General features: G+C 41.4%; 2 protein-coding genes across 2 annotated transcripts; both read right to left on the reverse strand.

Annotated features, from left to right (window-relative positions):
* Positions 1-7,462: 7,462 nt before the first annotated feature.
* LOC133121557 (psychosine receptor-like) lies at positions 7,463-10,217 on the reverse strand. Its single transcript, XM_061230856.1, has 2 exons — positions 10,009-10,217; positions 7,463-9,032 (listed from the first exon to the last, which is right to left on the reverse strand). Exon 2 carries the CDS (start codon positions 9,020-9,022, stop codon positions 8,036-8,038), a length of 987 nt encoding a protein of 328 aa, XP_061086840.1. The 5' UTR covers positions 9,023-9,032; positions 10,009-10,217; the 3' UTR covers positions 7,463-8,035.
* A 1,119-nt stretch (positions 10,218-11,336) lies between these two features.
* On the reverse strand, positions 11,337-12,548 carry LOC133141549 (ovarian cancer G-protein coupled receptor 1-like). The gene has a single exon (XM_061262121.1). The coding sequence runs from the start codon at positions 12,546-12,548 to the stop codon at positions 11,598-11,600; it is 951 nt and encodes a 316-aa protein (XP_061118105.1). The 3' UTR covers positions 11,337-11,597.

Raw genomic sequence — 12,548 nt, forward strand, 5'->3', positions numbered from 1 at the left:
TATCTAGCAATTGTTCATATACACTTTTGATATCATGAGGAGAAACCTTTGGGTGATCTTCTTAAAAAGTGAGATTTGTATGCTCATGGCATTCCTTATAAATAAGAAATGAATAGTCCACAGGCAATGCTCATATAATATTTATTTTTTTAGTTTTTGGAAGGATAGAACAGAACTTATTGAATTCTGATTGTATCTGTACCCCTTTCCCCAAACGATGTGTTGAATCACAATTGAGTTAGCACAAGCATAATTAATTTACTAACATAAGAGCCAATTGGATGGGATAATGGAGCAGTTATCCCGGAAGAAATGTGTACACAGTTCCAGAGGGATATACATTCACTGAGCACTTTATTAGGAACTTAATCATGTGATTATCTAATCAGCCAGTCGTGTAGCAGCAGTGCAATGCATAAAATCATGCAGATACAGGTCAGGAGCTTCAGTTTATAATCACATCAACCATCAGAATGGGGAAAAAATATCATTTTGATCATGGAATGATTGTTGGTGCCAGACAGGGTGGTTTGAGTATCTCAGAAACTGCTGATCTCCTGGGATTTTCACGTACAACAGTCTCTAGAATTTGCAGAGAATGGTGGGAAAAAACAAAAACAAAAAACATCCAGTGCGCTGCAGTTCTGTGGGAAAAATGCCTTTTTAATGAGAGAGGTCAGAAGGGCCAGACTGGTCAAAGTTGACAGGAAGGTGACAGTAATACAAATAACCACACATTACAACAGTGGTATGCAGAAGAGCATCTCTGAACACACGCATCAAGCCAGTAAGTGGCTAGGCTACAGCAGCAGACGACTTAAGTGTGATAAATACCTAATAAAGTGCTCACTGATTGTAGAAATCGGTAATGAGTCAAGGGTAAGCTGGGCTGTTCAGGACTGAGCAAAGCTTGACATAGAGTCTGTTCACTTGTGGAATTCGATTATGCGAGGAAGAAAAAAGCAATGAACTGCACCCTATGGAGTATCAATAAACTCTCCTCCAAGGTCAGGATGACCTCCACCTGTCACGCCTTTCACATTGATGGGAACGCACCGCCCTGCACCATCAATTCAGCCCGTATTGGCTGGAGCGCTGGTTTCACAGGCACATTTACATCTCCGGACTGGCAATCAATGAGAACGGTGGAAAACTGCACTTTATCCACATGCATCTAACATGGCCTCACCTTGAGGCGGCTACAGCTATCTGTAATTGCAGGGAGTAAAATAAATGACTTCAGTGGAGGAGGAGGGAGGGATTGTACACAGCGCTGATTAATGCACAGTGGAATGTGGGGGATAAGATAGGGACTGGGGGGTCACTTCAGGAATAAATGTGGGTCTTTCCTGGAGGTTGAGAACTTCACGTTCAGTAAAGTAATCAGCACTGAGGTTTCCATTTATTGGTACAGGTGTGGAATACATTCACACATGGACTGATGGTCCGGTTCCTCATTACAGGGAAACCATTGGCTACTTGAAATTGGTCCCATAAAGGTACCATGACCATGCAGCTCAACTGTAAATGATTAAGGTTACTTAAAGGCGAGTAACAACTGAGGCGTGTAGCCCCTTCTGAGCAAGGCCCTTAACCCCGCATTGCTACAGGCGAGCTTGTCCCCAGCTTAGTCTACTCAACTCTAAGTTGCTTTTTATGTAAACTATTTATGTATTTAAATAGATGACCTCCAGCCCCACTTGCAGTGTGACAGGAAGAATGTAGAGAGCCTATAATCTCCAGAACGTGGTAAAGAAGAGCACTGAGAGTGGGCAGAGACTACAACCTCCAGAATCCACTGCTGAGGCAGTGAAGCTGCAGTGAGGCTGTGAGGCTGAAGCTGCAGTGAGGCTGTAATACAAGCACACCTTCAAGTAAAAACATTATTAATGTATCCCAGAGGTTTGTGACAAGTGGCTGAGGCGTTAAGCTGTCAGTGTAGTGTAATTCACCTAAAGGTCATCCCTGAATCTCTTCAATTAGCTAAATGGATTTACATTACTGCTACCAAGCTTGCTTACTGTATTTGCCCTGAGTGTAAATCCTCAAGAAGACCTTTATGACTGAGAAAATAGCCCCAGCTATAATTGGGAATAGTTATTATTAGAAAAGTCTACATTTGATAGGTTTTAAAAATAAAAAGCGTAAAGTAAAACAATAACCCACAGCTCTGTGTTCATTCCAGCAGTACCGAGGAGGCATCTCTGCTTACTCCTTGGCTAATCAGATGCAAGAAACAGGGAAGTGGATCGATATTCCCATCCCGAGACAAGAGTGATGCGGCTCTACATCGTTTTTCTTCCATTAGTGGATGTGAATTACAGGAGAAAAATTTGCAGGGGAAAACTGTGAGGTCGTGAGGGAGTCCTTGGGAATTTGCAATATGTGAATTATGTAATAAATGATACAGAGCAAATAGTTGTCATGGTAACCCTCATTTTCAGAATCACACCAGAAGTCAGTACGATGTATAAGGGCAAAAACACTCCAGTTTAAGCTTTAAGCAAATGGTTGCTTTAAGATGTATATTTTGTGCATTTATTTATTTATTTGTGGTCATCATCATTGTTAAACTTTCCACAAATGATTATTTATTATTTTACTCCTACATTCCTGTTAACAGAGAGCAGCTGAAATTGAAAAGGATGTGTGTGTGTGTGTGTGTGTGTGTGTGTGTGTATGTTTGTGTACTGCATGCGATCAATGTCCAGTCATGACATATATTTGTGACCATCTCAGTGATACGCCCAAACTTGAAGTGTACTGTATGTCCTTCTGTACATAGAAAAACGTCCCTGTCTGGCAAACTGGAGGAATGATTGTTCCCTACTCTTTGGTAACAATGTCAGGAAATGTACATGTAATGTAATGTACATGAAATGTAATTGCACAATGCTGATTTATGTATTAAACCATCTTCATTCTCCTGATTAACCTGTTAAAAAAATAGGTGGCAGCAATTTCCAGGCAGCCATGTCAGAAGAATGTAACCTAGATTCAATCGATATATGTCCTAAACTTTGATTTCCAAATAAATCCAAGCATGACTATTATCTTTTGCAGTTTGGGCAAAAAGAAAGTAACTGCAAGTAAAATTCAACTCCATGTTATGATTGAATCCAGCCCTCTATGTCTGTAGTGCGTCCAGAGTGGTTTGTAGAACATTGCACTAATACACACCTCCTCAAAGCCAGTATCATGTTCTCATCTCCAAGGGCTGACTCAATGACTGGCTCTGAGCCACTTCATCCTGTCGACTAAGCATCTCCTAACATTGGAGATGGCATTCTGGCTCCCGAAACGAGAAATTACGGGTTGAAAGGACAACTTTGGAATTGACTCCTATAACAGTTGTACTTGAACGATACCGATCGACATATATGTGTTTGGGGCACTCAGCTTTATAATGAAACATTGTGCCTTAGTCTGTGCTGGCAAATTACCTCCACTACTATTGCCAGCCCTTGACAGTTTCACACACTGAAAGAAATCAGATGGAGGTGGTCTCCCATGAAAGGAACCATCACTGATTCATGCAAATCCCCATTTTTAAATCGATATGCCTACCATCATCACATTTTCTGTTTTGTTTTGATTATGTACATGACATGCTTTCTGTACATAACCCCCACAAGAGTTTTAGTGATACAAGAATACACTCTACACTCTCTTCCTGATGGTATGAAATGATAAAGCGATACTGGATTAGACAGGTTTAAAAAAAGAGAAACGGCTCAGTCAGCAGAAGGGAAAAGTGGGAGAAGGAAGAGATGGAGGGAGAGGGGGCGGCACAGCAGGGAGGACACTGCTGTGTGGTGAGGGCTGGAACTCCTGGTGTGTGTGCCTGGGGCAATTACCAGGGAGGCCAGGGGGGCCAACACACGGGTGCCTGCTAAAAGACTGGCCTGTCCCCGCACTCTGCACACACACATAAATACTGAAATACAGGCACTAAAAAACATGTTCTTTATAATGCCATCAACTTTCAATATCATTAATTTGGTCATTTCATATTAAGGGCAACTGAAATATTCATTTTCTAACAACCAGAAAAATGATGCCCAATAAAATAAATGAATTATGATCAACAAATTAAATTAGACATAAGAGGAAAGATATGCAGCCATGAATTACACTACTGTACATAGAAGTAATTTGTATGGTAGCTTAGGGAATGGTCACTGTGAAAGAATGCAACTAAATAACACTACATCTAATGTCACTATTCATGGAGAAAGCAACGCCATAGAAGCATTAAGCTGAGCCCCGTGGTGAAAGTGTCATTGTGGTTAGTTGAATATAATTTGTGTAAATGGGCACATATTAGCCTCCTGGGAAAAACTCCAAACCGTCACATTTACAAAGGGAGCTGATGCGAAAAGATGTCCCGTGAGGCCAAGTCACACATTCTACCAGGAGCTGTTCTAGAGTGTTCTCTAAGCACCTGCACAGGGGGTGAAAATCTGTGTTCATTAAATAAATGGAAACCTGTGATGAGGACAATATAGAGGACAAGGTATGATGGAGTTCACATACACTTACCTGTGTGTTTTTGATTGACTGTGTGTTTTTGTCAGACCTGTGTGTTTTTGTCTGACAGTGTGTGTTTGTCCGACCTGTGTGTTGTCTGACTGTATGTTTTTGTCAGACCTGTGTATTTTTGTCAGACCTGTGTGTTTTTGTCTGACTGGGTGTTTTTGTCTGACTGTGACAGTCTCTGGCAGAAGGCTCTGTCTGTGGTGACTCATCGTTATGGACACGGGCCACTATCTCCCTGATCACACTGCAGTCTAAACATCACAGCTTCTGAGCTACATCTCATCATAACCAGAGTCACATTTCATTCCCTGCTACTTCCCCGAAACACCTTGTTTGGCCCGACAAGCCAGATCCCTGTACTACCTTCCACTTCTTATTTCCCGTTTGGATAGCTTCTCCATTACCCTCCTGAAAGCAATACAGCACGCAAGTAAACAGTTTTTTTTTCTCTCCGAATGCATTGAGGAATCCTGTTCTATTTTCAGTACTCATTTACACCGGAAGGCTTGTCTCGGTCTCACCTGCAATTTCACTGGAGCAGCGCGAAGAAATTAACAGCAGGCTAGAACATGATGTCATATACCTGCCGGAAGTTATCTCCAAATAAACCCCACCAGTGGGGGTTTCACTCCATGAACTCTTGAAAACTTCAAGTAGCGAACAATAAAGAACTGTGATATTTAAGCTCCTGACAAGCTAGCACTGCGTGACGCATATGCAAATATCCACAGGAGAGTAGGCGGTGATTGACTGAGGCTTTGTTCCAAAAATTATACAGGGAGGATAGAGAATATTTGAACATTTAAGCATTATTATTTTCTTGCCCTGAATTATTAACAGGGCACAGCAGCTGTGCGACCTAGAAGCGCATAAAACACGGTACACTGTTATCAGTATAGAACATGCCCAGACATTCGAGATGCATTGTAACATTGGTTGTCCACCTACTGCATTTGAATGGGAAATTACATGGTTCCTGTGTGATACAGTAATTAAATTCAGATTTGGAACAAATTGTCCAGTGATGTAAGTGTTTAGCTTAGTGCATAGCTATGCATCTCCGTGTGGAGAACACTACACATTTATTTCTGTTGTGAACCTGAATAGGGAAAAATCTTTGGATGTATCTGCAATGCTTATGAAGCACTAAGCATATGCAAAAGATTATTTTCTCTGCTCATGAATCAAAGTATCATACATATCGATCAAGAGCTCATAACAATAATGTTTACAAGAACTGTTAGATATGGTCAATATCTCCTACCCCACACTTGACAACATATCTCATATCTCTGTTAGCAGTCAGGTCATATCTTACTTCCTCTCAGATCATGCAATGAAACATCTGTGGATGTATTTCACATTTTCTGTAGCAGTTTTCTTATAAATGTTCTTCTGGGTTATTGAAAGAATGAAATCTTATCTTTATGCTATTTTAACAATATTTTTTGGAAATACTGTACAATATTGTATTATCGGATACCATATTTTTCAAAACTGGAATACAACCAAAGGTCTGTACTCAAAGTTCATGAAAAGGTCATTGTTATGTGCTCATTTGAAATTCACCATGTTGACCCATGTTTTTCTAACATTGTCCACTAGATGGCACTACATGACTACTGTCTGCCTCAGCTGTTTCAGCTGAATATTGCTTTCCCAAGTGAACGCTTAAAATTAAATTGAACAGAAAACCCCAAGAGAACCCAATTTCGATGTTATATGTATGCATTCAGTTGTTGAAGTAGCATCTAGATATGGTTTTTACTTTAAAAATGTGTGTGCACATACAATCAGAGATGACTTTATTAGGTAGACCTGTACACCAGCTTGTTAATTCAAATATTTAATCAGCTAATCATGTGGCAGCAACTAAGTGCATAAAAGCATGCATACCTGGTCAAGATGATCAGTTGTTTTTCAGACCACATGTCAGAATAGGGAACAAATGTGATCTAAGTGACCGTGGGATGATTGTTGGCATCAGACAGGATGGGTTGAGTATCTCAGAAACCGCTGATCCCCTGGGATTTTCACACACAATAATCTCTAGTTTGCAGAGAATGCTGCAAAAAAAACCAAAAACCATCCAGTGAGCAGCAGTTCTGTGTTGTCCATGAGAGAGGTCAGAGGAGAAGGGCCAGACTGGTCGAAGCTGACAGGAAGGTGACAGAAATGTGAATAACCACACATCTCAACGGTGGTATGCAGAAGAGCATCTCTGAACACACAATGCATCGAACCTCTAAGTAGGTCGGCTACGGCAGCAGAAGACCAATAAGTCTAAAAAATAAGTCTAATAAATACCTAATAAAGTGCTCACTGAGTGAAGTAGAATTGCATCATGGCCAGTGTCCATGACTGTTCTTCCTCCAAAGTCATTATGTCATTATGCAATATGTGACCTCAGTGAAGTCCTCCAGTAGGCTGTCTATAAGATAAACAGGAAGAGAATCGCTGAACAAATTTGACTGTCTCCAAAACACAGACATACTTATTGTCCAATGCATCAATTCCGCTACCGGTTTTACAGCCAAGAAAAATCATTTCCTTTCCTTTTATAGCAAAAGGGATAGAAGCGACAAGTATTCATCATGTTACATCTCATCAAAACATGAGGATATAACAGTTCCACCCACAACTTTCAAGTTGTTAAGGTCAGTTTATGACGTCTGATATTCGAGTTGGAGTATTTGACAATTAACAGAAAACATACATTCATATTAGACTCCATAAAAGGTTTATTTTTATACAGAATTAAAACAATCTAATTGCATTGATAATCGCAAAAAAAGAGACAGTGGAGTTCCGCTTCAGACAAATAGCCAAAAAGAAAATATGAAGAAGACTCCCAAGACAAATCAGTTTGTATTTCTTCCAGACATACAATAAAACTGTCCAAAGTGTTTTCTCTGGTGGTAGAAGTGTTTTAAGTGTAAAGTAGATGTATGCAGCATATATGCAACTATAGAATACATGTTGAATATTCTGGTTAACTAAAAGGCTGTGGGACAAATTAAAGCTCACTCACAACTAGCTAGTTGGTAGCTAAGAAAGCAGGTGTGCAACTCACGTTAGACACGGCTGCTGTTCCCTTGAGCAAGCCGCTTAACCTGAATTGATTCAGCTATATGCTCAACGGTATAAATGGATGTTAGTCTATTTAAAAATGCACAAAAGTTGAGTAAATCGCTCCAGATTCTAACGTCTGAAAAATGTCTGTAATGTAATAAACTAAAATATAAATAGGCCCAATAAATTCAGACTTGCTTCTTGTCCCCTGGCAGCAAAACGTCCCCTGCCTCCAAAAAAAAGCACGAATTTGGAACGATTTTTCGAGAGAACGGTGGCACTTCTCGCGATCATTATCATGACTGATAAGAGCTAGTGATTAACTGTCAACCAGCTTGTCTAACCATGGTCATTAAACCGGTAGTGACTATATGGTGTCTGGCAAAAATCATTTGTTAGGAAAATCGCCATAATTATCCCGCAATTAGTTCGATAGAATTGGAATCCCTATCTGTGCATCTGCGAGGCTGTTCTTCTTCCTCTTCGTCTGGATGAAGAAAACGGCACGTGAGATTTTTGATTTGGCAGTTCTGGTGACGAAGCAATACAGCAAGGGGTCGGCCAGGCAGTTGAGTGTGGAGAGGGCGATGCTGATTTTGAAAGGGATTGAGAACTGCCTGGCATCCTGGCAGTCTTTCTCCAGTAGAGCGCGGAGCAACACCACGACGTGGATGGGTCCGAAGCAGAGCCACAGCGTCAGGGTCACGGCGCCCAGTAGCATGGCAACGCATCTGCGCTCGCGAATATCTGTGGCTTTATTGGTCTTGACCGCTCTGTAGATCCCCTGACAACAAAACGCGATCAGTAAAGCCGGAAACATAAATCCGACCAAAAAGCGAATTGTGCTGACGGTAGCTTGCCCCTCGGGCATGGGATAGATGTCGAAGCACCTGCCACCATCATAATACCCGTGAGTGGATATTGTGGCGGCGTTGAATGCGATGGTGACTAACCACACTGTCACAGTCACACAGAAAGCCGTTTTCAACTCTCTCAGGACCGGGTACTTTAGCGGATGGACCACAGCCAGGTAGCGGTCCACAGAAATGCAACACAACAGCGTTGAGCTTGTGCAATAGTTGGTGTATATCAGAAATATGGTGAAGTTACACAGGAACTGACCGTGGATCCACTGGTCTCTTTGCACGTAATCCATGCAGATGGGGCCCACCATGATAAAGCAAATGTCAGCCAGGGCCAGGTTAAAGAGATAGACCCCTATCTCATTCTTCTGCCTCATGTGCTGCCATGACACGTACAGAGAGAAGCAGTTGGAGGGAATGCCTAGCAGCATGATGCCTATGTATAAAGGCAGAAAAAGCATCTTTTCCAGATGTACATCTGGGGCACACTGGCTCACGTTTGCAGGACTTGATGAGCTATAGTTCCTGATGACAAGTGTTGAATTCATCGTTGCCCACCTGTTGGTAAAAGATGCACCCTAAACACTGAGGAAGCATCAAGAAGTGTATAGCTGAGGTTAATGACAATAGTAAGTGATATTAATGTCCACTAGATATTAAAATCCAAAAAATATTCACAACATGATATTGTTTCTTTATTTTCAATGGTTCTTTTACTTGATCTTGATTAAATATATTTTCTACCTTAACCTAGCTTTTTATGTAGTTGCCTCAGATATAACTTAAATTACTTTTTAAGTGTAGCTTAATAATATTGATTGCTTCTTCTGTAAAGGCAGCATATAGCAGCCATTTTTTGTGATCTTTGTTTATTTTGCATTCTTTGCCAACCTCAGCTATACTTTTTATAATACATTTCAGATAACAGATTTTACTTTGTCTTACTTTTTCCTTTTACTTGTAAATATATCATTTTAAATAAGTACCTTATTAAGGTAATAGTACTTGAGGAAATAGCATGTCTTGCTACAAACAGGATACATAATTTAAAAAAATTACTTCACAGTATGTATTGTATTGTATACAGTTCTGGTACCATGTTTTTTTTACACAGAAAGGGGAATATGAGGTAGAGATTAATAAATAATAGTTAATCACATTAGTCTCAAACCAAGGAAGCTGGGTAAAGTGTTACATTTTAAAATATAGCAGAGTACATTAGGGCATTTAGAATTCTCTCAGCAGAGTAAGAGTAAGAGGACAGAGGTAGGAAATCATTATCATCACTGTAGCATTAGGCAATATTCTGTGCAGAAAGAGCTATGGCATGTCTTATAATGCCATGACTCACAGTGTAAGCAGAGGAGCACTGATTGACACAGTGCTAAAGTGGCATTCTGAATAAGTCCCTGAACCCTGTAGTCAGGTACTTTATTTGCAGCTTTACAAATGGATAAAATACAGCCTTTTACAATACCTAAATCATTGTCTGGGAAGCCAGTGAAATGGAGATAAAGGAAAAGGTTTCACTTACCCTTCATATGCATTTCAGTCTGAAACACATACATTGGGGCGGCATGGCTCAGGCAGTAAGAGCAGTCGTCTGGCAGTTGGAGGGTTGCCGGTTTGATCCCCCGCCCGGGCTGTGTCGAAGTGTCCCTGAGCAAGACACCTAACCCCTAAATGCTCCTGACGAGCTGGTCAGTGCCTTGCATGGCAGCCAATCGCCGTTGGTGTGTGAGTGTGTGTATGAATGGGTGAATGAGAAGCATCAATTGTACAGCGCTTTGGATAAAGGCGCTATATAAATGCCAACCATTTACATAGTTCTTCTTTCCTGTAAGTTTTAGAACAGTCGGAGTTTCGACATTTAAGGAAACAGGAAGGGACTTTCTCAGAAAGCATGTTTCAGAAAGTGACAAGATATATCAGTGTTCATGACATGGACATTAAACTGTCATATTTAACATAGGACAAGGTGTGTGGAAAGTCGAGGACCCTTTTAGAACCATTTTTTCAAAGGCTGTAGACTGTTTATGTATCTGTAATGCCGGGCTAAAAGGGACTAAAAGGGGAAGATATTTGAGTGACGAAGTGAGCAAGCAAATATTTAAGCAAGTAAGTAAGTAGTTCAGGCTCAATGTCAGAATACAGGGTCAGCACATGAGCTTAGTATCAGTTCCCCAATGAATAACCAAGTCAGAAGTCATTATGGTAATACTAGCCTTTATTTATAGCTGTCATGCTGTGGATGAGCCATAGTTCAGTTCTGCAGTTCTGCTGTTCTGCTACATGGAGCTGAATATGAGAAGCAAAACAAAGTGAAATAAAAGCTTGATATACACTTTTAAAGCAATATATATTCATAAAGAATCTGCCAAACTATTGCTTTCATTTCTATAAAATTCAACAAGATTCGAAAGGTATACTAAAAGGTGACAGAGCTGCAGATTTTTTCTATACCACTAGAGGCAGCAGATTACAAGGGAAGCCTAAGATTTCTTATCCTAAATTGACAACATGAAAATGTACTCTCACAGAGTTTGAAACATTGGCTAAATAATAACACCACTAATCAAACCAATATGGCAAGATTGTTTATTAAAACCAATATGGCAATATTGTTTATTAAAACCAATATGGCAAGATCAGGTATATAGGTTCTGCTATGCCAAAGTAGGAACATAAACCTAAGTTCTGTGAAAGTGATGATAGCCATGTAATGAATTATATAGTCTGATTACCTGTTCACTCAAAAGTCCTCAAAAGTGATTAAATAATCTTCATTGTAGCGCACATTTCTATAAGCAAAGATATAGTTTTTGTATATAAAAATAATGAAAATATACTGTATATCTCATTCAATAATTCTATAATACATTTTCTACCCACAGGTTTGCTAACATTCATCTTATGCTGATGCAGTAGATTTCATATTCCACAGAAAGGATTTGTTTTAGTCAAGAAGACAAATATGAACGGGATGCCATTGGAGAAGAAGAATGCAAACAGTGTGTATGGATAAAGAATAGTAATGAACCATATCTCAGTCTAATGACGAGTGAGGCGTGAGTTCCTTGGCGAGTCACTCTCCCATGGCTATGAAATGGAGGAAGTGCTCTTTCACTGCAAAGCCAGGATCCTTCTAAACCTTCTCCAGGACCCCTGCACCAGCAGGATCATCTCCACCTTGGCAGCTTCACTCCAGAGGCAGTAGAGGATGGGATCCACCACGCTGTTGATGGTCGTGGTGGCAAAAGTTACCATGTAGGCGTCCCTCATGCGCAGAGCGAAGCTGCACATATCGGTTTCCCAGATACCCCTGAGGAACATGACGGTCTGGAACGGGGCGAAGGCTATCGTGTAGGTGAGGAGGAGGAGGAGCAGCAGGAATTGGATCTTCCTCCTATCGCTCTCCTGTGTGAACGTGCTGCCCTGGACTGCCAGGAAGATTTTCAGAAAGCAGAACGTCATGAGGAGAAGAGGCAAGAGGAAACTGAGAGTGACACGCACCAGAGCCACGCAGGAGTCCACGGGCCTCAAAGGCATCTTCTCCTCGCACAGGCGGAGAGCCGAGAAGGAGCGCAGCGCCCCCTGGTGGTGCAGGAGGACCGCATGCAGGCCCAGCTCCATGCACCACACCAGGGCGCTCACAGCGCTGGCTACCTGCACCGTGTGGGCACCTGGGTAGTGTAACGGGAAGACCACCGCCAGGTACCGATCCACGGAGATGCAGCAGAGAAAAGAGGTGCCGACGTAGAAGCTGTTGTTCATGATGACGGTTATGAGGCTGCAGAGGGTGTCGCTGACGGGGTAGCCTAGCGCTAGCTGAATCCACACTGGCAGGGTGATGGTGTACAGGAGGTCTGAAAAGGACAGATTCACCAGATACACAGCCAGGTTATTCCCTTTCCGTGCCAGGACCAACGCCACATAAAAAGAGAGGCAGTTGGCCGGGAACCCGATGATGAAGAATATTGAGTAGGCTGAAGGATACATGCAGATGTCCACAAGATCTTCTGTCGTGCAAGAGCCTGAAATAGAGCCGTTTGTGAGGTTGTGCGATGGGTCCAT

This window comes from Conger conger, chromosome 1, assembly GCF_963514075.1.
Source record: "Conger conger chromosome 1, fConCon1.1, whole genome shotgun sequence".
Taxonomy (NCBI): domain Eukaryota; kingdom Metazoa; phylum Chordata; class Actinopteri; order Anguilliformes; family Congridae; genus Conger; species Conger conger.

What these genes read in the sequence shown, in the direction of transcription:
- LOC133121557 (XM_061230856.1), bottom strand. Translation starts at nt 9,022, where the DNA reads ATGAATTCAACACTTGTCATCAGGAACTATAGCTCATCAAGTCCTGCA.
- LOC133141549 (XM_061262121.1), bottom strand. Translation starts at nt 12,548, where the DNA reads ATGGACCCATCGCACAACCTCACAAACGGCTCTATTTCAGGCTCTTGC.